This window comes from Budorcas taxicolor, chromosome 14 (assembly GCF_023091745.1).
Source record: "Budorcas taxicolor isolate Tak-1 chromosome 14, Takin1.1, whole genome shotgun sequence".
Classification (NCBI taxonomy): domain Eukaryota; kingdom Metazoa; phylum Chordata; class Mammalia; order Artiodactyla; family Bovidae; genus Budorcas; species Budorcas taxicolor.
Genome location: NC_068923.1, coordinates 58,330,031 through 58,357,964, shown reverse-complemented (window position 1 = coordinate 58,357,964; position 27,934 = coordinate 58,330,031). Strand labels below are relative to the sequence as shown.

The following is a 27,934-nucleotide window of genomic DNA, read 5'->3' as shown; positions in this document are numbered from 1 at the left end:
ATGTCGGCCGGCGGAGCACCAGTTCCGCCGCCTCCGAATCCCGCCATGTCCTTCCCAGCGCCGCGGGTCACCCTGCCCGCCGGCCCCGACATCCTGCGGACCTACTCGGGCGCCTTCGTGTGCCTGGAGATTGTAAGTGGGGCATCCTGGGCGAGGGTCGCGTCCTGGGTGGCGAGGACAGGCGGCCGCATCCTGACCCCCCCGAGCGCTGTCTCCCTCTGCGCGGTACCCCCGCTCCTGTCCCCCCGACGTGGCCTCCTCCGGCGCTCCTACCCGGGTCCTCCCGGTGCCCAGCGCAGCCCCCATCTGGGCGGCGGCGCCACCGCCCGGGCCCTCTCGCCTGGCACCTGTTACGCGGCCACCTGCTCCTCCGCTGGCGACAGAAATGGTCCCGGGAGAGCGATCAGGAGGCTCCGCGGGACCGTGGATTGGAGACTTGGAGAGTAGACGGGCGATTTGGGTTTGGGGGTACCGTCGGAGACCCCGGGAGGCTTGCCCGGGGTGGGAGGCTCGCGGGGTTGGAGGCCTCGCCTGTTGCTACCTGCCATTTTATTGGGTGGTGCAAGGTGTAGCCGATGACTGGGTGACCAGGAGGCCGCCAGGATGTGGAAAGCGGGGGCGGGAGGTACCAGGAAGAGGAGAAGGAAGGCTAAAGACCTGGGCACTTTTTTTTTTGGTTTTGGTTTTCCCGTTTTGCCACTCTGAGCGCCCTTTGGATCGGGGAGAGGAGCAGGGCTCAAGGAGCAGGGCTCAAGAAGCAGAGCAGGGGAAAGGTGAAGCGCAGACGGTTGCCCCTGGCAGTAGCTAATGCAGTGGACTGAGGCTGGTAGGGGAAAGGTACAGACGTGGCTGTTAGGTTCCGAGCTGCCTGCCTTGGCGCCCCTCCCTCATCTACCTTTGAGACTCAGCCCAGTTCCTTGGGCTTAGGTGACCGTCGAGTTATCCGGCCTGTCGTGCAGGCTTCTTGGGCTGCAGACTTGAACTTTTAAAACGTCGTTTTATGGAGTTGGGAGGTTTTGAAGCTCGCTGGGAAAAATGTTCAAATATAAATTGGGCAACCTTAGGTTGCATCATGCCCTGAGAACGGCAAATACAGAGGGAAAGGTTGGCGAGTCGGAGCCTTTTCTGCAGGCGGGTTTTGTTTGCTCGCTTTGGAGTTTTCCTTTCGTCCCCTCAACCCCCTCCTTTGCGTTTGCATAACCTGGATTTGGGTCGCTTAGGTTTCACTTTTGTGCTTGCGGGGCTGGGACGCCTGGTGAGCATTGGTTTTCCGCCCTATTGTGCTAAGGCACCCTAAGTTAGGTTTTAGCTCAGATTTAAATCTGAAAAAGGAGACAAGTTAAGTTCCAGGCTTTAACATCAGTAATCGGATCGTGACTGCGAGGCTGGAAGAGGCCGATTTGAGTCTCTGCCCAGTTTGGAAGTATCTGAATACTTGGGATGAGGGACGAGCATCCAGGTGAGAAGAGCCAGGAGAGGGAGGCTTTGTGCGGTCTGCACCGCTAGGCCAAGGGAGACAGTGTAGACCAGTGAAGGCTGGTGAGAAAAATTTCACAGGTTCTGGGCCACTTGAGTTGCTGTTCTTCAAACTCCAGTTGTTTGCATACCTCTGTCAGAAAGTGAAAGTGAAGTCTCCCAGTCGTGTCCAACTCTTTGCGACCCCACGGACTGTAGCCTGTCAGGCTCCTCCGTCCATGGGATTTTCCAGGCAAGAATGCTGGAGTGGATTGCCATTTCCTTCTCCAGGGGACCTTGCCGCATTGCAGGCAGATGCTTTACCATGGGAGCCATCAGGGAAGCTCACCTCTGTCAGAAGTTTTTGCCATATCCACTTGTTCTAGAATTTACAGATTGTGCACTTAAATGCGTTTACCTTCTGCACTTCAGTACCTTATCTTAGCCTCATCCTAAGCATTAAAAACATGAATTCTCAAATGTGATATGCTGGTTATATTTTTCTAATATTTATTAAAATAGATACTTGTAAATATATACATATGTATGTATATATGGGCTTCCCAGGTGGCGCTAGTGGTGAAGAACCTGCCTGCCAGTGTAGGAGACGTGAATTCAATCCCTGGGTTGGGAAGATCCCCTGGAAGAAGGTACAGCAACCCATTACAGTATTCTTGCCAAAAAATCCTATGAACAGGGGAACCTGGCAGGCTATGGCTCATGGGGTCACAAAGGGTTGGACATGAATGAAATGACTTAGCAGAGCAGAGCAGGTGTATGTATATGTAATGATATGTGACATACATATATGTATATATATATGCAAAGAAGGCTTATCCCTGTGCTATCAAATCACACGCCATCTCAAGAACCATCTGTGTTTATGTGACACTCTCTGGAAACTCTGCTTAATTCTGAGGGAAAAAAGTGGAAAATGATTTACTCTATCTCCTCTCTCCCATCCCAGTATCCTCTTTATTTATCTAACCCAGTGGTTCTCAACTCCTGCCATACTTAATTGCTCAGGCAGATTTTCAAAATAGTCCCTAGGCCAGACTAATTAAATCAGACTCTCTAGGGGAGCACCTCAAGTCCGTGAGGTTTTTTCAAAATCTCCCCAGAGGTACTAATGCAGTCTTGGCTGAGAACCACCAAGGGAGACCTTTATGGGACTCTGTTGACAAGAAGCCTCTCTCCCTGCTAGAACTTTTGCCTCGCTCCATTCCAGGAGAAGTCCCAGACTGCTGGATATTTCAGTCCCAGAAATATCCAGTGTCTTTTCTCTTGTCTCTTCATTTCCTCTTCTTAGCCCACAAGCACTTCTAGGATCTTTATCTAGATAGAACGGCATCACTTCTGAAAGCCACTTCCATTTATTTTCACTTGTTATGGCCAAATATCTTGATAGGTTTAAATCTGAGCCCCACATTACCTTTCACTTGATATCAACATCCCTCCTTCCCAACCCAACCCACGAAAAATAAAAGGACCAAAATATTTCAGTGGAATTGGTGACCTTAGAGAAAGTAGAGGGCACATTGGAACCAAAGTATAGCTCCTTCTTGGCCCTCATCATGTACCACATAGCACTATTGGATTATGTGCTTTAAGAGAGCTGAGATGGAGACCACCTTGGTCCCCTCTTACTCTCTAGAAAGTCCACACTGAGGAGGTGCACAGATATGAGCAAAGAAGACACTTTTAAAGCACCTTTGCGCTTTAATTTCCCTCTTATGTTCTGATCCCTTGAAATTGTTGAGTCTCCCATGGCGCCTCTTCAGAAATTTCTCTCTATAAATTAATGTGAGAAGTAGTTCTAAACACTGATGATCGCCTTTCTGGGGACCCCTTATTTGAGCTTCTGCCAAGGTTTCTAAATATGCCCAGACTCCTTAATTTTGACCTTTTATCAAATCTACTTGTCCTTGCAATTTCTTAATGTCCGAGTGCTGTCAAAACTGAACACGTGAAAACCGAACCTGACAAAGATGCGCTGGGCTATCAGTCATCGATGAAACCATGATCTTGGAGTTCATGTCTCACACTAAGAACTTTGCTCCAATAATTTGATTTCAATTCACCTTATTGTACCATATTCACAGTCTCTCAAGTGTAAGGCAGTTGTTGGGGAGATAACTCAAAAGATACAGGTATTGTCAGCCTCCAAACACCAGGTAAAGTAGTTTATAGTGCTGGGTTCCCAGGTGGAGACAGTGCAACTCTTAGACACCTAAGTTGTCCTCCTCTGGCATTTTGCACTCAACTGTACTTACCAACATGTGCTTGCTATGAAGAGTTTAATACTAAGTTAGTTTTGCAAAGCAAAGCTTTTTAGTTTAAGATGGGAAGCCTTCAAAAGTTATCATTTTCAAAATCTAATGATTTGATTCAGTGGTTCCTGAATTAATGTTTTCCAAATCATTCACCAGGTAATTAGTGAATATCTATTGTGTACAAGACATCATTCTAGGAACAAAGATGTTTAGACCCTGCCTCACGTGAAGGAGCTTATAACCTAGTTGAGAGGATATGTCCCCAAATAACTACCATTCAGGGAATAAAGACTCAACCTTGGAAAGTGAACTATAGGCAAAGCACTCTCCAGGCAGGTCTGTTTAGGAAGATGCCATTGGAGCATCTGAACTTTTGGGCTGAGCAAGCTGTTTCCGGTTCTTGTCCTTAATGAGCTTGTCTTGTATTAAAAAGTACGAATGTATTAAACATGGAAAAGAGTAAAGGTCATTATCATATTCAGTGTGTTTCACAGTTTCAGTGTTTAGGAAACCATCTGCATTCCCCCAGGATAATCCTGAACATCTCTGTCTATGTGAGATAGTCTGAGACTCTTATTCATAAGCTTCCAACTGCAGTGTTTAGGATGCCACAGTAATTTCATGTCTTCCACAAATGATTAAGAACCAGCTATGTATCACACCTTCTTTTATGCCCTGAAAATAGGATAATTAAATAACTCCTGCTCTTACAAAAATTCCTATACAGTGAAGTAAAAGCCAGAAAATAATTATAATGCTATGTTTGAAGTGATAAAATTGGTTTATGAAAAGTACTGTTGAAAAACAGGGTGGAGTACATCTGGCCACTGGGAAGGTCACATCAGGCAGCTTCAATGGGACAGTGACATTTGAGTTTAACCTGAAAGTGTGAGTAGAGGTTCAATAGACAGAAAAAAAAAAAAAATGGGAAGGAGAATTCCAGGTAGAAATGAGAATATGTGCAAACCCCAGAGACAAGAAAGACCATGGCATAGAGGTTCTGGCAACGATTAGTGTTTTTCGACGTGTGTTTTTTTTACATGACTCATGGGAAGGTGGCAGGGGAAGAAAAAGGGCAGGTAGAGTTCAGGGTGTGGTTTGCTGAGAAATGATCAGCCAAGGCATAATATTTATTCTGTCTGTGATGGGGAGCTGCTGAAGGACAGAGATAAACTTAATCAGACTTGTGTTGTAGAAATCTTTGAGTAGTGAAGGTTGGTCACTAATGCAGAGAGATTGAAGGCAGGGACGATCGCTAAGGGGCTTATTGCAGTAGCTTGGATGAGGGATAATGCAAACCAGAAGTATGACAAAGAGAAGAAGCAGAGAAGAGACACAGACTTGACGTTTAGAAGGTCAACCATGATGTAAAGTTTTGACGTGGCCTGAAATGATCCTAAACCAAACTTGAGTATAATATATAACACAGAGGAATTATACCAGAAAAACAAAATGTTAATGAAAGGATGATGGGGAGGGATGGGCTATGCAGCAGGCATGTGCAGTCACGCAGATAAATCTATGGCAAGGATTTCAGGTTATTTTCAACCCACAGCTTTGACTGTAGATGGACTAACATAAATGTTTCACTGTGTAGAGTTTTCCTCTCTCACGCAGAAAATAGATAATGGTTGTAAAGTGACGTTGTGTGTCTGCAGTGGTGAACACGGGGCTATCTGTGAGTCTATTTCCCTGTGTTGCTGCTAAGTCACTTCAGTCTTGTCCAACTCTGTGCGACCCCATAGACGGCAGCCCACCAGGCTCCCCCGTCCCTGGGATTCTCCAGGCAAGAACACTGGCGTGGGTTGCCATTTCCTTCTCCCACGCGTGAAAGTGAAAAGTGAAAGTGAAGTCGCTCAGCCATGTCTGACACCCAACGACCCCATGGACTGCAGCCTTCCAGGCTCCTCCAGCCATGAGATTTTCCAGGCAAGAGTACTGGAGTAGGGTGCCATTGTGTTAAAAGGATTTTAATTCTTAGCTAAGATTTTTCCTTTGCGTCTGAGTTGAGAATCTCTATCCATGAGAAAGGAGTCTTTAAAACTTCATAAGAGAAAAAAAGCCCCTGCCAAAGATTATTTTCAGCAGTCATTTGCCCTGATTGGCAGTTCCCTAAGAAATATGAAGAACTGAAATATGGGAAACTTTAAACCAAGTTGCTGAAAACCTTGACCTTGAGCTCCAAAGGAAAAGGTAAAGGAGAGATTTGTCTTGTGGAGTCCAATAGAAATGTTGTACCTGGTGGTAGGAGCTGGGGATGGAGTGTGTCTGCATTGATACAACCGAATAGGAAAGACAGGGGACAGGAGCCAGGTGTCGTACCCAATACCATGCGTGTGCAGTACTTAACAAACGCTGTGTGATTGTTCTGCAGGACAAATTGAAGAGTATGTGAAAATATTTCAGGGAAACTGACTGGAGCGGGGAAGGGCAGCCTTGAAGTATGCCTGCCTAAATTCTTGTCCAGTTTCTTTCTTGAAGAAAGGAAACATTTTATTTTAAAAAAATTTATTTATACTGTTGTGTGAAAATTGTATAACACTTCGTGTAGAATTCATTTACAGTGCTTTTCAGGTCTGTTATATTCTTCTGCTTCTCTGTATATCCTTGCTATTAATTTTTGAGAGTTTGATATTGGAATTCCAACTAAAAATCTTAATTTACTACTTAAAAAATAATTGTGATATATATAGTGGAACTATATGTACTTGTTCTGTACAAGATACTTGTTCTGTACAAGATACTTGTTCTGTATCTTCCAAGTCTCCTGTAAATGTGTTATCATACTTTCATAATTTAAAAAAATAAAATCAAAAAAGAGAATAGTAAAAACTAAATGGAAAAATCTAGGTGCTGTAGGTATTCACTGTAAAATTCAGTCTTCTTTTCTGTATGATTTTTTTAATAATAAAACATTGGAGAGGAAACAAAATTTTTTTTATTGAAATATAGATAGTTGATTTACAGTGTTGTGTTAGTTTCATATAAACAGCAAAGTGATTCAGTTATACATATATATAAGTATTGTTGCTGTTGTTTACTCACTAAGTCATAGCCAACTCTTTGTGACCCCATGGACTGTAGCCTATCAGGCTTCTCTGTCCATGGGATTTCCCAGGCAAGAATTGTGGAGTGTGTTGCCATGTCCTTCTCCATATAGAAGTGTACAGTTTTTTTTACATTCTCTTTCATTATAGGTTATTACAAGATATTGAGTATAGTTCCCTGTGCTATGCAATAGGTCCTTATTGATGCTGTATGTTGTGTATAGTAGTGTATATATTTTAATCCCAATCTCCTAATTTATCCCTCCACACTTTACTGTTTGGTAACCATAAGTTTGTTTTCTACATCTGTGAGTCTATTTCTGTTTTGTAAGTAAGTTCATTTTTAGCATTTTTTAGATTCCACATATAAGCGGTATCATATGACACTTGTCTTTCTCTTTCTGGCTTACGTCACTTAGTACGATCATCTCTAGGTCCGTCCATGTTGCTGCAGATGGCATTATTTTATTCTTTTTATGGCTGAGTCCACGGTGTGTATATACCACATCTTCTTTACCCATTCATCTGTCAGTGAACACAGATTCCATGTCTTAGCGATTGTTGGTAATGCTGCAGTGAATACTGGGGTGCATTTATCTTTCCAAAATATGGTTTTCTCAGGATATTTGTCCAGGAGTAGGATGGCTAGATTATATGGTATCACTATTTTTAGTTTTTTAAGGAACCTCCATTCTGTTCTCCATGGTGGATGTACCAATTTACATTCCCAACAACAGGGTAGGAGTGTTCCTTTTTCTCCACACCTTCTCCAGCACTTATTATTGCCCAACATCTAAAATGTCATGACTCTTCTTCAGGAGCTTATGGTTTACTTGACTTTCCTGTGTCCTATTTTATGTGAAAAGGGCCATGCCCTTGAATAGTCACCACAGACGACATTCCTAACTTTTGAATAATAGCTTTCAGAAGAAGGGGGATAAAAAGAAAAATAAGACGCAAGGACTTGTACAGTCGTTTTGATGCTGAAGCATTGGTATTTCTGCATGAACATTTTAACCTGGAGGATAACTTGCTACCTATAAACATATGGAAAACAGATTTTAAAAATCAAGGGAAATTATAAATATGGGTAAAAAAGAGCCAGAACATACATCTCCCCTAAAATATGGGCTTTCCATTTTAGGGTTAGTAACAGCTATTTGAGAAACCAAAATGGAAGTTTAGGTCAGATGGACAAGGAACAAGTCTAAATCTTTATGACATTGTCATATGTATTTTTAAATCTTTCAAGTGTAAATTGAAATAGCAAATCCTCATTTGCATTAGGTCTTTTCTGTAGATGTCATTTCTTGTTGCTTCTCAGAATTTGTCCTTTTTTTCCCCTGATTAAAAACAAAACAAACAAAACGCCTTGACAGCGTTTGCTTCTGAAAACTGTACCAGGGCTAGTCCAGGACCAGTTTGAATGGAAATCAGCATGGTGAGAAGGCAGATGGTGACTGATGGAGAGGAGCCAGGGTGGAGGGAGCAAGGCACCAGCAAGCATACTTCGGTCACTGGTTCCATGGCCATTGCAGCAGAATAGGTAAAATGAATAAAATCTTGGTTTCAAATGAAGAATTAGAAAGAAGATTGAAAGAAGTATCATGAGCTAGATTTCAAAAGGTGCCAGCTTCCCCATAACTTGCTGCCCTAGGCTCCTAAGATCTTGTACGAGGCTGTGGGTGTTGCCAATAATAGCTTAAAAATTGAGAAGGACATGTTCCTGCTTCCCGAGTCTTCGTGCCTGTTTTTGCACACCCACCATGTACCAAGGAATGAGCCAAGCTCCAGACAGCAGTGTGTTCTCAGTGTCTCAAGCTGCTCTTCTGGAGCACTGTCTTCTAGAACCATCTATTACACACACTGGTGAGTTTCCATTCATTTCAAAAGAGAATGCAGTTGAGCATCCTCAGTATAAAGTGCTTGCCTGGGTTCTGGGCATACAGAGATGTTTAGGCAATGTGGCTGACTCTGACCTCACAATCCAGTGGGCAAAACATGCATGTGAGCCTCTGATTTCAACCAGTCAGGGAAGTGTTTCTGTTAAGACTTGGTAGCAGAGTTTTGTTATCCAACAAAAAGTCTCAAGGCAGCATGCTGGGCAGAAGCATGGACCAGTGTGATGGCCTCTTTGTATGCAGGGGAAGAGGGACCGAGGCTGCAGTGCTGAGAGAGGGCGGCAGGGAAAGGAGCACTGCAGGCAAGAGGGTGAGCTTGCAGAGGCTGACAGCAGTCTCCCCCATGCTGTGTCCACTGGACTGCAGTCACCTCGCGAACGACTTTGCACTTTTACGGGCTGCCTTGTAAATACATCTATCAGTTATTGTATCTGTTGACTGAAGTATATTCCACTTAAAAACGTGTTGTATATAAAATGGAGTTATAGATGATCTATTCACTAGAAGATAAATAGTCTGAACATGTTAAATGTCCTTTAACCATACTGTTTCATGTGCAGGAACCCGATTAGTCAGCATCCATTGAAATAGGAGAGATTGTCAAGAAGATAAGGTGTTCTGAACTTTTGGAGGCCTTCAAACCCCTTTGTGATTCTGATGGACATTGAAGACTATATATGACTGTATACAGAAAAAATGTATAGGCACTTACCTACCCAATTTGATATGATTTTGGAGAATCAATCTGGCCCTTTCCCCCAAGCCAATCCATGGCCAAATTATAAAAACTCTGCTCTGGGATAAACATTAGACTTTTGGGGGCTGGAATAGCATAATGTTAAGAGTATAAGTGCAGATCCCAGGTCTCACATTTATTAACTGTATAATTTAGAGCAAGTTATTAATGACTGTATCTTGAAGAGCTTATCTATAAAATGGGAATAATAATAGTGCTTATCTCTCAGTGTTTGTAAGGCTTAAGTTGGTACAAATAAAACCCTCAGAACAGTGCTTGGAACACAAGAGCTAGGTAAATACTAGCTCATATTTCTCTTAGCCTCATCAGCTTTAACGTCATACTCAAGCTAACTCTGTAAGCCAGGTTGGGAGACTTTTTTTTCCTCTAGGCATTCTGGTTTTTTCATTCCACTGATATAAAGTGATGAAATGTCCAATATGTAAATAGTAGGAAATTTGGAAAGAGAGGGTTATGCTTTACATACAGAAAGTTCGCAGTATTGAAGTGTTTCTCTTTAGGGGCAGTCTGACCAGCCCTTCATACCTTCAGCTTCACTTACCTTTCCCTGGTCTCATTCCAAATATTGACTGAAAATAGGTCAGCGTAGAAATTGGCCTGTTTATTTAGTGAATAATAAGAGTATACTAAGATGAAGGTGTCAAAGTGGTTTGGAAATTATTAGCTAAGTTGTCGGAGGGCATGTTTAAAAGCACGCTGTTAGGAAATAAGTGACATTTGAAAAGAAAAAGGGTGTTTGCAAAAGGCATCCTTAGGGGACATAGGAAGACCATCCAAATAGGAGCCAAGTTGAAAAGTCTGTAATCCATGCAGCCAGAATTATCAGTTACTCAAGACCATGGTTTCCCATGGGGTTATGTATTTTTGTCCTTCCACAGTTTCTAGTGAAAACATGTTTTAGCTCCAACTGTGAGGGTTCAGTTTGGTGTGATGTGTGGATGAATGCTTGCATGGTTTTCTTGTGGCAAGGTTTCAGCCAGGTCACACCCTCTGCCTGCAGGAACCAATCTGAAGTGATGAGCACACACTAAGTCACAGAGGAGACCCGTGGGTTTAGGAATGGGTAGCAACTTAGTCACTGCAACTCAAGATGTATTTGAGCACTTAAGGTGCATGCCAAGTACACTTAAATTTGAGCTCAGGAGGCGAGGGTAAGAGGGGAAGACTGATACCAGATTCAAAGTCATGAGCCCTGACTTTACTCCTGGAAGAAATTTCAAAAGATGGTGCCTTAGGGAGTCTTGTATGTAATTATCAGACTTTTTAGGACACCAGAGAGTGGTGGAAGGCCATAATAGACAAGCGGTCACAAGTGGCCTCAGATCCAAGACACACCACCGGTGAGCGGGCATTCCCCACTTTCTCAGGCCGTGTGCACTCTCCAGTTGCTGCAAGACTGTTCTCCCTCAGATTTTAACCATTTTTGTGTTCTGCTTTTCACTTCTAAAAACAAAGCTTCCTCCAGAGTCACCTCTACTGAACAAGGATGCTGATAATTAATGTGGCCGGTAAATACGCTGAACTAAGGAATGCCTAGAATCAGGTGAAGAGAGTATACTCAACATTGGTAATGTTAGTAAAGGCTCAGTTTGTTTTTTGTTTTTTTTTTTTAAGTTGGAGCCAGATTTAGATGCTCAGGAGAAAAGTAGCTTTTGGCAAAAAGAAGAGGTGGTGTATTGTGGAGTAAGGAGAAATACTGTGTCAAGGCCCTCCGGACCTGTTTACCAAGGTGGCAGTTTTGCAACGAGGAAGGTGGATCTCCAGAGTGGCTTAATTCTCTTTTCTGGCCCATCCTCTGTCTACTGTAGTGAAAGGGTTAGTCGATCAGTCATGTCCGACTCTTTGCGACCCCAGGGACTGTAGCCCACCAGGCTTCTCTGTCCATGGGATTCTCCAGGCAAGAATACTGGAGTGGGTTGTCATTTCCTTCTCCATTATTGAGCAAGACTTAAATCTGGGTTTCACAGAATCTCTGATCTAAGGATGCAGTGTGGGTGTGTGTGTGCGCACATGCGTGCAGAAGCATTTGTGGGGGTGGGGGGGAAGGCATTCATACACCTTCCTGCCTCCCCTCCCCTCTTTCCAGCCATACCCACATCACAGATAGGAACGCAAGTCTGTTCTCTTCTCATGTACACGCCTAGTTCCCTTTCCTAGCCTTTGAGGTATGGGAAGGACAGTAGTTTCGGGTCTGACAAGGACAGTTCATCTCTACTGTGTCACGTTAGCATCCCCGGTTACAGCCCTCGTCTGCCTTGAAAGCCTGCTTCAGCGCCTGCCTCCCCGGCCTGCCTTCTGGATTCCTCCCCTTCTGCTCCTTCCCCCCTCTCCCCATCTCCCGGAGCACACAGCGTTGAGCTCTTTTTATAGCACTCACCACAATCTGCTCCTGAATCAGATTTGATGGTGTCTATTTCTCCCTTATTTAGAGCTCCTGGAGACAGAACCTTGCCTTTTTTTTTCCACCTTTTTTCTCAGTGTCCTACTACAGTGCTTGGCAGCAGATTCGAGGCTGGCCAGTTTGAGGTCCAGTCCAGGTTTATTGATCACACAGCATCTTCTTTAGAGGCGTCCCGTGATCATAACCTCTGTATCGTATAATGATGCTTATCCTTCTGAGTCTGCCTGTCCCCAGTGGACAGTGGCAGGTTGTTCTTTATTATTCTTTATTTTGGCACCTGGAGTCTCAAGAAATGATTCTTGAATTAATAGATATTTAGTAGTGATGTATATTTCTTGCTGCTGCTGCTGCTGCTAAGTCGCTTCAGTCGTGCCCGACTCTGTGCGACCCCACAGACGGCAGCCCACCAGGCTCCGCTGCCCCTGGGATTCTCCAGGCAAGAACCCTGGAGTGGGTTGCCATTTCCTTCTCCAATGCGTGAAAGTGAAAAGTGAAAGGGAAGTCGCTCAGTCGTGTCCGACTCGTAGCGACCCCATGGACTATAGCCTACCAGGCTCCTCCGTCCTTGGGATTTTCCAGGCAAGAGTCCTGGAGTGGGGTGCCATTGCCTTCTCCGGTATATTTCTTAAGCAGTCTTTAAAATAATGTTGTTTATTTGTTGGGGGGAGAGTAAGAACAATGTACCAAGAAGAAGAGGCTGAGAAAAAAGAAGAAATGAAAGATCTTATCACCTTCAAATATGTATTAAACAGTAAGAAAGAGCAGAGAATCTTTTACCAGGAACACTGTTTCTTTCATAGCTACTAAGGTTATGGTTATATTTTTTTAAAGTATATATTAATATTCATGACTTAGATTTACTTCATAAAACTTTCTGGGTTGATGGTTCATGTTTCGTTTGGAATTAGGGCTTGAGATATAACAACATTATTATCAAAGTATTAGACTGGCTCTATCATTATTGTTGTTCAAATGATAACTTAGGCTTTCCAAAATGTTTTTCAAAGCACTAATGAATTGTGTGGGCCTCTTTTGTTTTTTTAGAAACTTGAATTAATACTTGTACTTTCAGCTTCTAATGAGCAAGTTGGATATTATCTAGCAAGATACACCTGATTATTGTTTTTTAATATTTGGCACTCTGATTGTTCTCCCATGGGAAATAAGAACTTGTTTGTTCACGAAGCAAATATCTAACAGCCTTCCATATGCCAGACATAACCTGCTTCTATGACGTCACCTGTATCGTTGTATTGTTTGTGGAGCTGGGGATTTATTCCCACTTACCTGTTTGTGTCTCCAGGATACTTCTATAACCTAGGTTTTCATTGCCAAATATGGCACAGTGCCTGACCGAGAGCTAAGAATTAACTTGTAGATAGATAAATGATATTAGATACAGAGGCATATAAGACAGCCTACTGCCAAGAAGGTCTAGTAGTACAGTTGGACTGAAAGCCAGGGGCATTAATTATTAATACAGTGTTTCTCATCCATGTAACGAATCCACAACAGGGCGTTTGCCCAGAGGGCAGGAAGATGGCCTGAGCGTGGGATGGAACTCAGGAAAGGCCTTCTGGTTGATGTGCTATCCATGGTGAGCTATGCATGGGAGTTTCTCAGAAACACATAGGGAAGGAACAATATTCTGGGCCAACATAAGTCAGGCCACTGAAATGTGAAAGAGCTTTGTCTCTGGACTGTTCATTTCTTTTTCTATAATGTAAGATGTGAGGGGCTTAGTGGCAAGAGACAAGTATGGAAAAGACAGGTTAGCTCATAAAGGGCCTGGAATACCCTGTAAAGGATGTGTAGCCTTTATGTCACACTCTCTCTTTTTGTTGGCTGCATGACATGTGGGATCTTAGTTCCCCAACCAGGGAGGAGCTTTAACAACTGGACCACCAGGAAAGTCCCGATTCTCTATCTCTTTGGTGGTAGCATGGAGGAGACCGTTGCTGTCAGATTCATAAAACTGTCCTCACCCGCTAACTCCTCCTCCTCCTCTGTTTTCTCACTCACTGCTACCTGCCCCAGCCATAAATCTGGGTATTTTCTTCATCCGTTCTTTTGCTGTCATGTCCCAGCCTGCTACTCCATCACCCCAAGCTCTGCCCTTCAGCCCTGCCAGGCTGTTTCTCAGCCCCCCTGCCCCCCTTCCCCAAATCATCTCAAGATTTACCTCCTGCCCTGAAACAGCCTCCTCTGCCCTCTGCCCTTCTCCCTGGCACTGTCCTTTGAGCTGTTGCTTCTAGGCAGTGTTTTCTGACTTCTCACTGCTGGATTTAGTGCCCCGCATTTGCCCAATTGTGCCACACGTGAAGCAGCATTTAAGAGACTTGCTTAATTTCCTGTTTCTTATAAGACACTATGAACTCTGTGATGGCTGAGACCATTGTTTACCGTTTTATGCCTTTTACCCAGCACAGTGCCAGACAGTAGGTTTTTACTGAATATTAGGTGTATAAATACCTAAAGTACTTATTCTTATGTTCAACACATAGAAGAGCATCAACAAATGATGAAAGATTTTATTGTTTTCTATCATGTACAGTGGTGGTGGTTTAGTTGCCGAGTCGTGTCCAACTCTTTCGGCCCCATGGACTGTAGCCCACCAGGCTCCTCTGTCCGTGGGATTCTTCAGGCAAGAATACTGGAGTGGGTTGTCATTTCCTTCTCCAGTCATGCACAGTAGCTACAGCTATTCAGTTAGTTAGCGTTAGTCACTCAGTCGTATCCAACTCTTTGTGATGCTATGGACTGACTATAGCCCACCAGGCTTCTCTGTCCATGGAATTCTCCAGGCAGGAATATTGGAGTGGGTAGCTGTTCCCTCCTCCAGGGGATCTTCCCAACCCAGGGAGCAAACCCAGGTCTCCTGCATTGTAGGCAGGTTCTTTACCATCTGAGTCACCATGTGTAGGCAAATCTCACCTGTGTGAGTAGGTCGTGATAAGGACTGAAGCATGGCTGTGAGAAGTGACAGGTTAGAAATTTATGGCTGATCTTTGCTAATAGACTTTCTGAGAAGTGGCGAGAACAGAAGCCAGTAGATGGTAATAAGGAGAGGAGGTGGAGAGATAAATTTGCAAAAATGGTGAACTGAAAAGAAATCCTTAGAGAGGAAACTAGAGAGGCAGCAACGTCAAGGGAAAATACTTAACTTTTTTTTTTTGGAGCATAGTTGATTAACAATGTTGTGTTTCAGTGTATAGCGAAGTGATTCAGTTATATAATACACATACATATAATTATTCTTTATCAAATTCTTTTAAAGGAAAGTACTTTTAGATGGTGAAAGCATGCTGAACCTGGTCTTAGACTGAGGACAAGAGTCCAACAGAAAGGCAGGTTCAGAAATGGTGTGGAGTCAGATCAGGCCCCAGAGCAGAAGCTCTTGCTTGCAGCTGAGAGAAGGCATCTCCAGTAATGATGGAGCCAAGTCACTGGCGGAGTTGCAAGAACACATGCAGGGGTCTGGGGAGGAGCTAGGACTGCGAGGAAGCGTGATGCAGGCATGTCCAGTTCTGTGCCAAATCTATCGCTGTGTTTCTTTTCCCCTGCAGGTGTTCGGAGGACTCGTGTGGATCCTAGTCGCCTCCTCCAATGTTCCTCTACCTCTGTTGCAAGGATGGGTCATGTTTGTGTCTGTGACAGCTTTCGTCTGTTCCCTTCTCTTCCTGGGCGTGTTCCTCTCTGGCGTGGTGACTCAGATTAATGCCAATTGGAATTTCCTGGTAAGGGATCTTTATGTCTCTTTCTGGAAAAATGCGAGAAACTTATGAGTATCTTGTTTTGTCCTGAGATGCCAGATCTCTGGTTCTATCCATTACCTCTAGTGGGAGAGAAGAGGTCAGAGCACAGGGGCTGCTGTGTTGCTGTGCGGCCGGCCCAACTGGACAGCAGGGTCCCAGTTTGTGCAGTTCTGGTGTTGACATAACTCAACCATCTCTCTGTTACTCCCTTATGAGTTAGATGACCTTTCTGCAAAGACAGTTTTATTTCATACAACAAATGAATCACATTACAGTTATTGAACTATCGAACAGATGATTCGGGGAGATGGATGCTGTGCCATATATCTTAAAGTTTTCCATTGATTCCTGCTTCAGATACCAAATACATATATTCTTTTCAGAAAACAAGTAGCTCTATATTCTACTCTTCAGATAACTTAGAAAAGGCAAGGCCATATTTTATATTTATTTTCAATGTTTGTCCTAGATTAGCAAGAGTAGATACATTTTAAGAAGTGAATTTGCAATTGACACCATTTTAAAAATTATGGTACCCTTATATTGGGTCAACTTACATTTCCTTTTTCTCCTATCATGTAGTCAAATCTCTTTCATGCTTGTGGTCATTCATTCTCTGGGGTTATCTGTCAATGGCCCAGTGGAGCATGAATGGCAGTCCATCAGTGATCAGTTTAATAAGGATCATGAAGAACCACCACTAGGTTCTTTCACGCTTTGGCAGTTAGAAACTTTAATCAGAACTTCAGTCAGGCTTTGTATATGTTTCTTTCACTTATGGTAGTGTTTTCTTCAGCAGCAAGAAAAAATATCTGGTTTTGTCTTATTTATAGACCATATTGAGGAGCATCATCTCAGATGTTATCAGCAGTGAAGTCTAGCAAATGTGAGTGCCCATCCAGTCAGCCAGGGCCAGCTAAGGAGGACGTGTAGTGTGGTGGTTATAATCCTGCCCAGGCTTTGAGATTAGTTGGGTCTGCTAACTAACCAAATAGCCTTGGGCAAAATACTGAGCCTCATTTCTTCCTCTGTAAAATGATAATACCAGCCTCACAAGATGTTGTTAAGGAACAGTGGAATCCGTGTATTATTAAGTGTTCAGCTTTGTGTCTGATTTATAGTAAGTGATCAGTAGATCATCAAACTCCTTAAATGTGTTGAGGCTTGCAGTTTGCAACTTACAAATTCCTATTTCTTAGGTTGCTGACGCAATGCGTTTCTCATGTTTGCCTTGATTCTCATTAATGATGAGAAAAGATTTGTAATTATTGTTCAAATGATGAAGATCAAAAATCCCCATTTAAGTTATAAATATTATAGATGCTTAATTGCCTTTTTCTAAATTCCTGACTTTCTTTTAATAACACATGAATGAATCAGTCAGTCCTTCATGTTGGAGAGTGCTACCAAGCTCTTTTAATATCAGACTTGAAGATGGTACTTGGCCAGTATGTACCAACAGAACAGCTCTACTGGTACTTTGGTACTAGTTAATACATAGATTTTGCCCCAACCTACTGCCTCTTCCTAATCCCCATAACCTGACCCTTTCTCTGGGACCTTCCTGGACCTCCTAATACCCCGGCAAGTAAAGAGTCAATATCTGGAAAAGTAGTGAGTCTCCAGGATCCTGCAGTGCTCAGCATTCTCTCTAACTGGTTGAGGCACACGTCTTACCAATGTTTAAATATGTTTCAGATATCACTCCTGATTTTATTAGATGTACATTCATATCCTCTTTTTCTCTTTTGCTCATATGGAGCCTTATCTTTGGTATTGAGCCCAAGCATTAATATTTTTTGTAAATTTATTAGGTTTAATTAGATTTTCTAAACTTATATTTCTTCCCAGTTTTTGTTGCCTTGTATCTGATGTTCATACAATAAAACATGTTTTTTTTTTTTAATTAAACCACTTTATTAAAGGGACAGTTAAAATGACCAGTCTGTTCCATAGGTCACCTGCAGAGCTCATCTTATGGGTTTTTGAGTTAGAGTAGTCCACTTTTACTGAGAGAAAGGTGGGGACAGCAACACGCACTACACTTTGTGGAGGTTATTAGTACTGTCTTGTCATATAGTGGGTATAGTTTCAAAAAGCCAACTCTTGCCTTCAAGAAATTTGCTTATATGCTTACATAGTATTTAGAATGGGCACCCTATCCCCCTTCTTTTGTGATTTTCGGCGTTCTTAGTCATTTCTGACCACATGGTTGCTTTTGATAGGTTTTGCAATTTATTTTGTACACTCAGCCAGGAGAATTTTTGAGCCATGCGTATCATGCAGTCATCACCAGATGGTAACAATTTTTAATTGCTGCCTTCTGGAGTTGTTAAACATTAATCGCTTAAAAAATTATTGCTTCCCCCCATGATAATTGTTTAATGTCTGTCACCTGTATGCCATGCATGAGGGAAGCAGGAATGCATTTTGATAGAGAAATTATTTTCTAGAACTGTTCATTGTGGAATGTTACTTACAATATGTATAGCTTCTAGTTTTTACTGATATGAGATTTAATTAGCATTCATGACTGGTGTCTTCAGTATTTTTTCTAGTGTTGGTGTAAATGGTGAAATAAAAATATAACATGTAATAACATACATTGGGGTTCCCAGGTGGTGCTAGTGGTAAAGAATCTGCCTGCCAATGCAGGAGATGCAGGTTCAATCCCTGAGTCAGGAAGATCCCCTGCAGGAAATTTCAATCCATTCCAGTATTCCTGCCTGGAAAATCCCATGGACAAAGGAGCCTGGCAGGCTATAGTCCATGGGGTCACTCCAGGCAAGGGTGGAGGGAGATATGAGCACCTAGGACGTGCCTGATCCTTCCTAAGGCTCTTGAAATACTATGGTGAACAAGGAGTGGCTCTCAGAGACTTTGTTGGAGTGGACAGTAGCAGTGAGGAAATGATTATACAGCTGATGCAAGAATTGTGTCTGTACTCAGTTGCTCTGTCATGTCCAACTCTTTGGCGACCCCATAGACTGCAGCCTGCCAGGCTCCTCTGTCCATGAAATTTTCTTGGCTATAATACTGGAAAATGAAAGTCACTCAGCAATGTCCAACTCTTTGTGACCCTAGGGACTGTACAGTCCATGGACCTCTCCAGGCCAGAATACTGGAGTGGGAAGCCTTTCCCTTCTCCAAGGGATCTTCCCAACCCAGGGATCGAACCCTGGTCTCCTGCATTGCAGGAGGATTCTTTACCAGCTGAGCCACCAGGGAAGCCCAAGAATACTGGAGTGGGTAGCCTATCCCTTCTCCAGGGGATCTTCCCAATCCAGGGATCAAACCTGCATCTCTTGCACTGGCAAGCAGATTCTTTACCACTGAGCCACCTGAAAGCCTGATGCAATAATTATAATTATGTTAATGGCCAAGAAGGGAATGAGAATAGCATGCATATATATATATATATATATATATATATATATATATATGTCATCTCCAGGCCACCGGGACGTGGATTCTAAGATGGATTTTGAAGTACAAGAGTTTTTTTGTGGGGTTTTTTTTTTTTTTTTTGAGGGAAAGGGGAGGAGGCAACACCTTTAAAAGAAGGAAGATGTAAGATAAAGCAAAGAAGTCTTAGAGTGTGACAAAGTCCTTGCCAGCCTAGTGTGAAGCTTCAGAGCACAGCCTTCCCTTTCAGACTCTTGTGTTGGGTGACAGTGGCCAGGTACCAGTGTCCACGCTGCACCATCACTGGCTGTGGGCTGTCAGAGAAGAACATGGGCTTAGCCCAGTCTCAGCATAGATTCCAAATCCACTGAAGCCAAAGCTGTCAGCTGACTGTGGTCCTCACAGTGGAATGTCAGGTTATGTCTAGAGGGGACACCCATGCATCTTCTTACACCCCGTGGATCCATTCCACCATATATGTGTGGGGCGTTGCTCCTCCAAGGTCCCAGTGTACCTCTTTTCCTGAAGCAGAACTTAAAGAGGCTACAGAGACAAACTGCAGCCCCTCTGACTGGAGCTGATCTCAGAGCCACAACTGGTCTCGGTCACCTCCCCGGGTCCGCTGACCATTTCAAACGCCTCTTGCTCAGCACTTCACATCTGCTGGTCTCTGCGGTTTACCTGGTGGTATAATCCAATCCCTTCCGCCTGGAGGACTGTAAGCCCTCTGGAAACTATATCCTTTTCAGGCCAGTGTTGCTCCATCTTACTCACAGTTGGGCAAGAGGGTTCTAATAGGACCCCGAGTAGAGCACCCAAGTTCCACATAGACTCCTTCCTGCCCTCCTGGGTATCAGCAGCCACACCTTCTCTTGTCAAGATGGTGACCCCTCATCTCACCTTTGATCCCTGAGCACAAAGAACCAAAGCACACAGGTAGCAGTCATAGCTCACAGTCAGTGGGCTGCTTGCTGGATCCTCTAGCAAGAGTACATCCCCCGGGGTGGGACCTCTGATCGTGCAGAGTCCAGAGTGCAGGGACAGCAGTTAAAAAGTCTTTCCCGAGGTCACTGGGTGTGACAATGGTAAGAGGAGAAACTCGTTCCACCCTTGGTTCCCACTCTTCCAATGGGGATATGACGCCATGTTGAAAACTCTTCTTCATTGTATCCACTGCGTCCTGATGTGTGGCCACACATCCTCACAGGGTGGTTCCTCCAGGCTGTGCCTTCAGCCCGCCATCCCAGCATGCTGCCAGGCCAGCGGCTCCTAGATGGTGCAGAATAGGAGACAGCTCAGGGTTGTGGGCCCATTCCCACTCATCCTCTGCTGAGAAGTTAATCCCTTGGTCAGATGTATTGAGTGGATGCTGATAGATGAGGCATATTCTGTAAGTCCCTGGACAGTGGTAGTGGCAGCGGTTCTGCAGAGAGGAAAAGCAAATCCATACTCACAGTCAGTGTCCATTTTGTGAGAATGAAACTTTATGCCTCTCAGGAAGCTGGGAACTGAGTTTCATCAGTTTGATACCAGGTGAGAAAAGCACCGTGTCAGGGTCTCAGAATCAGTCTCTGTTGCTCGCACATCCAGCATTCAGAAAAGGCAAGAGGTGGGTCAGCTTTTCATACTGTTCATGGGGTTCTCAAGGAAAGAATGCTAAAGTGGTTTTCCATTCCCTTCTCCAGTGGACCATGTTTTGTCAGAACTCTCCACTGTGACCCATATGTCTTGGCCATACATGGCATGGCTCATAGTTTCGTTGAGTTAGACAAGGCTGTGATCCTTGTGATCAGTTTGGGTAGTTTTCTGTGATTGTGGTTTTCATTCTCTCTGGCCTCTGACGTATACGGATAGGAGGCTTGTCAGCTTTGGCTGTTGGGAGTCCACACTATTGGGCCATGACATAGACTTGCCTCCCCAGCATGGCCCCTCTGTTCATGTACCCATCATGCCAGGAAGGAGATCAGTTAGTTCAGTCGCTCAGTCATATCCGACTCTTTGTGATCCCATGGACTGCAGCACGCTAGGGCTCCATCACCAACTCCTTGAACTTGTTCAAACTCATGTCCATTGAGTTGGTGATGCCATCCAACCATCTCATCCTCTGTCATCCCCTTCTCCTCCTGCCTTCAGTCTTCCCCAGCATCAGGGTCTTTTCTAAGGAGTCAGTTCTTCCCATTAGGTAGCCAGAGTATGGGAGTTTCAGCTTCAACATCAGTCCTTCCAAAGAATATTCAGGACTAATTTCCCTGAGGATTGACTGGTTTGATCTCCTTGCAGTCCAAGAGATTCTCAAGAGTCTTCTCCAACACCACAATTCAAAAGCATGAATTCTTTGGCACTCAGCTTTCTTTATAGTCCAACTCTCACATCCATATGTGACTACTAGAAAATCATAGCTTTGACTAGATGGACATTTGTTGGCCAAGTAATGTCTCTGCTTTTTAATTGGTTGCATCAACTGGCCAGGTCATCTTCCATGTAGATGCTTCTAGTGGGCGTGACCACATAAAAGAAAGGTCACACTTCACATTTCATGCCTAATCCCGTATTCCGTCTCCCTGCTCCATACTTCCTTGTCTCTGAACTTTTATTTTCCAGGGCCCTGACCAGCTTGCCAGACCTTCCCCCGCTGCGGATGCGTCTCTGTGTGGGCACTTTGCTTTCTTTTTTATTTTTTTATTTTTTATTTTTTTAATTTTTATTTTTACTTTATTTTACTTTACAATACTGTATTGGTTTTGCCATACATTGACATGAATCCACCACGGGTGTACATGAGTTCCCAAACATGAACCCCCCTCCCTTCTCCCTCCCCATAACATCTCTCTGGGTCATCACCGTGCACCAGCCCCAAGCATGCTGTATCCTGCGTTGGACATAGACTGGCGATTCAATTCTTACATGATAGTATACATGTTTCAATGCCATTCTCCCAAATCATCCCAGCCTCTCCCTCTCCCTCTGAGTCCAAAAGTCCGTTATACACATCTGTGTCTTTTTTGCTGTCTTGCATACAGGGTCGTCATTGCCATCTTTCTAAATTCCGTATATATGTGTTAGTATACTGTATTGGTGTTTTTCTTTCTGGCTTACTTCACTCTGTATAATCTGCTCCAGTTTCATCCATCTCATCAGAACTGATTTGCTTTCTTAACAAAGTGTGTGACATGCTGCACCACTCAGAGTTCCATCCATTAGGAAGGTGTTCCCTAACTGCTCTTTCACAGCCAGCTCTGAATGTGTCTCTAAAGCATGTGTAATACAGCTGCTGTCCCTGTTCGCCTTGCAACAGCCCATCACGCCATGAGAAACAAGCTCAGGTGTTTTTCTTCCCCTTCATCTGGACCCTGGGGATCTCCTCCCCCATGTGGCTATAGGCTCGGGCTGAGGAAGGAGGGCAGGACCATCCTGGTGGGTGACTTGGGGGCCTGGGCCACCTGCTCACACAACAGACTCAGTCCTACTAGCCCAGCTCAGCTTGAACTCTGATGTCCCCTTCCCACCTGAAGAAGCAGGTTGTGACTGTATGAGTTAGTGGCTTTGAGAGAACGCCATTCGTAATGGGCAGTTCTGGATGCTTCATCTTTTGTTGTCTCAAGATCAAGTGTTCCTTCCCTACAAGGGCCCAGGGGGACACCAGGAGATGCTTTTCCAAGATGTGTAATTCCCCAATACAGGTGACATGCCTGATTCTATAACTCCAGGAGCTGACATAGTGATTTTCTCACCACTGTTACCATGAGTTCCTCTTACATTTTAGGGTGCTTTCATGCTGAGTCACTTCAGTTGTGTCCAGCTCTTTGTGACCCCGTGGATGTAAGCCACCTAGGCTCCTCTGTCCATGGGATTCTCGAAGCAAGAATCCTGGAATGGGTTGCCATTTCCTTCTCCAGGGGATCTTCCCCACCCAGGGATTGGAGCCACGTCTCTTACGTCTCCTGCATTGGCAGACAGATTCTTTATCATTAGCGCCACCTGGGAAACCCATACTTTTTGGTACATGATACCCTAAGGGTAATGTGAAGGATGGGATGGTATGACCCAAGCCATATAGAGCTGAACGTGCAGGAAGTTTATTGGATGGTAACACCTGTGAAAGATGCAGGGGGAGGAAACAGCACTGGATCTGAAAGCCTTTGCCACAACTCAGTTCTGATGCTCCTGTAAAGTAGTGTGTGTGCCATGTGCGCAGTTGTGTCTGACTGTTTGCAACCCCATGGACTGTAGCCTGCCAGGCTTCTCTGTTCATGCGATTTTCCAGACAAGGATATTGGAGTGGGTTACCATGCCCTTCTCCAGGGGATCTTCCCGCCCCAGGGAATGAAGCTGTGTCTCCTGTGCCTCCTCCATTGCAGGTGGATTCTTTACTTGCTGAGCCATCGGGGAAGCCCAAGGAGGGAGGAGGCAAATTTGGGCAGAAATGGAACGGTGGTGTGGGTGTGTGTGGGTGTGTGTGGGGGGGGCGGGGGTGTGTGTGTGTAGAGGGCTGGAGGGTAGGTGTATGTGGTCATTGGTTGTGGGAAGACTCAGTCAGAGAAATTGCCACGTGTAGAGTATCAATCTTGAGGTATAGAGTGGTTCCTTGGGACCAAAACGAGACCAGCATGGCTGACGTTCAAAGAGGAAAGACAGTGACATCAGATGAGGCTGGCAAAGACGGCAAAGACCACATCATCCCAAGAGTTTCAGGCCGTGTCACCCAACTCTTCCCGTTCCTTTTGGGATGAAATGAGCCATTTCCGAGTCCCCTTTGGTAAATTAGATGAGTCTGAATGGTCTGAAACGTGTTTTTCTCTCAGTCTTTATCACTTCCTTAAGTAAGACCCGACTCTGTTGCATTTTATCTCTCAAAGTAGTGACATTGGATTTTGACCTTCGTCAGTGAACGTTTGTTGACTAACCACATGTAAATGTTTAAGCATTTCTCCTATAGATTAGACATGTGGCTCGTGTATAACTTTTTTCTTAGATCTTTTGAAGGCATTGGTTGGTCAATTTATAAATTAGAATGGTTAATAGAAAGCATTTTTAGCATTGTACCTTTGGTAATTCTCACTCCTAGTTAGTTAACTTTGTCCTTATTATTCTAGGGAGAATAAAAACAATTTCTCTGGACAGTTTTGCTTGCTGAATGGGCTTTTACACAAAAGCCATGCAGTGTTCCTTTTTTTTTTTTTTTTTTGGTACTATAGCTGTATCAGGAACAGTTTGATAGAGAAGAAAGCAAATGGACTTTGGAATCAGACAGACGAGTGTAGGTTTGAGGTCTCCCTCCAAAGCTTTGTGGGGCTTTGGGAAAGTCATTTCATCACTTCACCAGTAAAAGAAGAAGAAGAAATTACTTATTTGTTAAATGGAAATAATAAATGGTGGTTGTAAGGGTGATTAATAATAAATGTGAAGTGCCTGCTATAGAAATTATTAACAAAAATACACAGCAGTGTGTTGATGGTACATTGAGTCAGGTTAGACAATGTGAATTTTAATAGTTACGTGTCACATTAATGCCAGTGACAGATAAAATAACTTAATGACTGTTGAGTTTTGCATGAAAACCTCCTCTATTTTTTGTAGAAGTATTTGTTTTGTTTTCTAAAATGTCTAGAGATATGGTATTGAATTTGGTGATTTCACAGATATTCTATATCTTTTGGTGTATGGAATGACAATCTAATGAATAAAAATAAAAACTGCTCACAAATAAAATAATTATGAAATCTGTGTATATGTTATTATATATAGTTATATAATTACTCTAACAAGTTATAATTTAAATGCTGCTTTACTTGAATTTTAAGGACAGGAATTCTGTGGTACCTTATCTAAACTGAATTATGTATTTTATAAAATTCAGTCTATCTGAAGGTTTGCCACTGTGCCAATTACAACAAGTTGGTTGATTTTCCTTGGGATTCTAACAGCTTGACGTTGCTAAGGGAGCCAAAAGAAACGGCCAATGTGGTTAAAGACTGTTTGATTAAAAGTTCTGTTTTTCCTGAACCTAAACTTGGTTTGAAATAAGAAACTCCTGGAAAAGCTTATTCTCTTCACTGGCAGATGACTCTTTTCCATCCTCTTTCAGGACTTCGCTTACCATTTCACAGTCTTTGTATTCTACTTTGGAGCCTTTTTGCTGGAGGCAGCCACCACGTCGCTGTACGACCTACGCTGCAATAGAACCATGACTGTGCAGCCACTCCTGAGTGATAACCAGTATAACATAAACGTGGCGGCCACAGTAAGTGTGGGATGAGCACTGTTTACCCACGCTTCCCCTCCCCCATCAAGGTCTCTAAGAAACTCCTCTGGCAACAATAGTGTTCTTTAATAATAGCCAGCAGCATTAAACATATAATAGCTGTTTATCTGTACAGTTAACCTTATGAGCCAAGCCAAGTACTGTCATTACCGCAGTGCTGTGGATGCTGAAACTGAAGCACCAGGAGGTTGACATTCATATAAGACCATACCTACATGAGTGCTGGTGGTTGGCCTTGCGCAACAAAGTCTACTTTGTGAAAAGAATTAGTTGTGCTTTCTACTCCGTGTAGCTTCAGATGTGGTCTTTGTCACAGACACAGATTTGTCCTTCCCTTTTTCTGCCTAAGTGATGCTGCCTTAGTAAAATTCTCCATGCTTTAAGTTCTGCATTAACCCCCATTTTACCCATACACTCGGATAGAAGCAAATCTTTAGTTTCTGAGTTTTAATAACACTTAAGTGCATGAGCCATTCATTTGCGACATTCTGTTGAGTCCTTCACTTTTCATTTCGGTATACCTTAGAACAGTAGTCCATCTCCAGTCTTTCTGGCACCAGGGACTAGTTCTGTGGAAGACAGTTTTTTCACAGACCCGGGGTGCAGGGGAATGGTTCCAGGATGATTCAAGCACATTACATTTATTGTGCACTTTATTTCTATTATTTCTGTTATTATCAGTTCCACCTCAGATCATCAGGCGTTAGATCCCAGGGGCTGGCGACCTCTGCCTTAGAGAGAGAACTCCTTTTTGCTAGTAATAGATATCAAAAGTAGTCATTCATCCAGGGACCAGTCAGCACAGAGTGGTGAGTGAAATCCACTGAGCTGATGAGCTGACTCACAACAAGGGGAACCACCTTGCAGATCAGATCAACTGATGCACGAAAATGTAAGTGGACTCCTGGTCAAAACAGAAACTCCCTCCTGGCAGGTGTATACTTGACATAAAATAAAAAATGCACCAGGCTTTTTTTTTTTTTATGAGAATCATTTGAGATAGAACTTATCAGAGCAAACATTAGAGCAGTATTATAAATAGAACTAAGGGAGCCACATGCATAAAGGCCCCCAGAATTCAATGGGGATAATGTAAATTTCATCATCTGCCAGTACAAGGAAGACATGGAGGACAACTGTAACTACACATGAGCAACTCAAAGTGCAGTAAGATTTACACTTTGAGATTTATGGTTTAAGAGTATCATTCCTCAAGAAATTTTGAAATATCCTGAAATTTTATAAATCATGTATGAAACATGATACAGACTTTTCCAAATTTGACAAACCTGCACAGTTTGCATGTTACTACAAATACGTATAAAACTGAAAGAAACTTTTTTTATTGAAACAAAAAACAAATTTTAATCAATCATCACAGAAGAAACAGTGGATTTTACCCAAGATTACAAAATCTCTCTTATGCTATTGTCTTCTGAAATAGTCTTGTGAAAGGATAGCAAAGAAAGTGGGTCCTTAGAAGTAAGATGTTATCAGGCAGATAGTAAAACAAAGTTGTCGTTGTTTTAGATTTGAAATATTTGTGACATTTGTCAGCTTTTCCGAATTCATGGTGATTGTGATTTCTTTTCATGTTCTAATTAAATATTCACATGTGTACTTTAAAATAAAGTGGTCATTCTCTTGCAACAGAAAAGAAATGCCTAGGTCAGAGATGTAAGATATATATGTAAATGTATACCTGATTCACTTTGCCATGCTCTAGAAACCAACACATCGTTGGAAAGCAACTGTACACTAGTAAAGTTTTCTTAAAAAAGAGAGATGTATCTGAGAGACAACCAGCAGAAGAAGGGCGGGGGAAGTAGCAGCATGGTAATTACGCTGTAAAAATGTTTCGTAGGTGGATCTGATATGCCTTCTCAGAGCTCTGGTTTCCTGCTAGGATTCCTGTGCTACATCATAATGTTTTAACATATTTAATGGTTTGGGGAGTTCTCTATGGATTATAAACCCCAGAAGGGTGAGGACAATACCTGTTACTTGTTTATAGGTACCAAATGTACCGATGCACACATAGTTGATGCTAAAAACATCCTTTTTGAATACGAAGGACAGTAATTCAGAGCTCATGCACACTTGAGAACTATCTCCTGAGAACTATCTCCCACGCCAACCTGATGATTCATTCCTGTGGGTTTTCTCTGTTTAGCTCTACAGTCACTTCCATTGTCACGGAAATAATCTGCTCCATCCTTGGGCCCCGAGAGCTGCACTCTGTGTGGCTGTGAGAGCACTGTGCAGGTAGATATCTCATCAAGTTTTGAATATGCACCATGTTAGGGGTCTCACCAGTGCCTAACAAGTGAGTCCAGTGTGTGAACAAAGGCTCAACCTAAGCTGTCCACAAATGATGTCCTATTATTAGGGGCTAGATTGTTTAAAAGAAGGGGTTAATGGTATGAGGGGATAAAATCGTCCAAAAAAAAAGCTGAATCTAAATCATCTTAGTGATTTAGTTTTCTTACGTGTTGAAGTATCTTTAAGTAGGCTGATCAGTTTTCAAACAGTTGTTCCTTCGGACAAATGATTTCTTAAAGTCAGTGTTATAAATCTGATAAGAATTTTTGTTTCTTCTTTCTTAGATTTTTGCCTTTGTGACGACAGCTTGTTATGGTTGCAGTTTGGGTCTGGCTTTACGAAGATGGCGACCGTAA

At 43.2% G+C, this 27,934-nt stretch overlaps 1 protein-coding gene across 1 annotated transcript; it reads left to right on the top strand.

Moving 5' to 3' along the window:
- Positions 1 to 27,934, top strand: MAL2 (mal, T cell differentiation protein 2). Its single transcript, XM_052652059.1, has 4 exons — positions 1 to 132; positions 15,401 to 15,571; positions 25,080 to 25,235; positions 27,863 to 27,934. Exons 1-4 carry the CDS (start codon positions 1 to 3, stop codon positions 27,932 to 27,934), a joined length of 531 nt encoding a protein of 176 aa, XP_052508019.1.

Coding starts and splice junctions, on each gene's coding strand:
- MAL2 (XM_052652059.1), top strand. CDS start 1: ATGTCGGCCGGCGGAGCACCAGTTCCGCCGCCTCCGAATCCCGCCATG. Junction 15,572..25,079: donor ATGCCAATTGGAATTTCCTG/GTAAGGGATCTT, acceptor ATCCTCTTTCAG/GACTTCGCTTACCATTTCAC. Junction 25,236..27,862: donor ACATAAACGTGGCGGCCACA/GTAAGTGTGGGA, acceptor CTTCTTTCTTAG/ATTTTTGCCTTTGTGACGAC.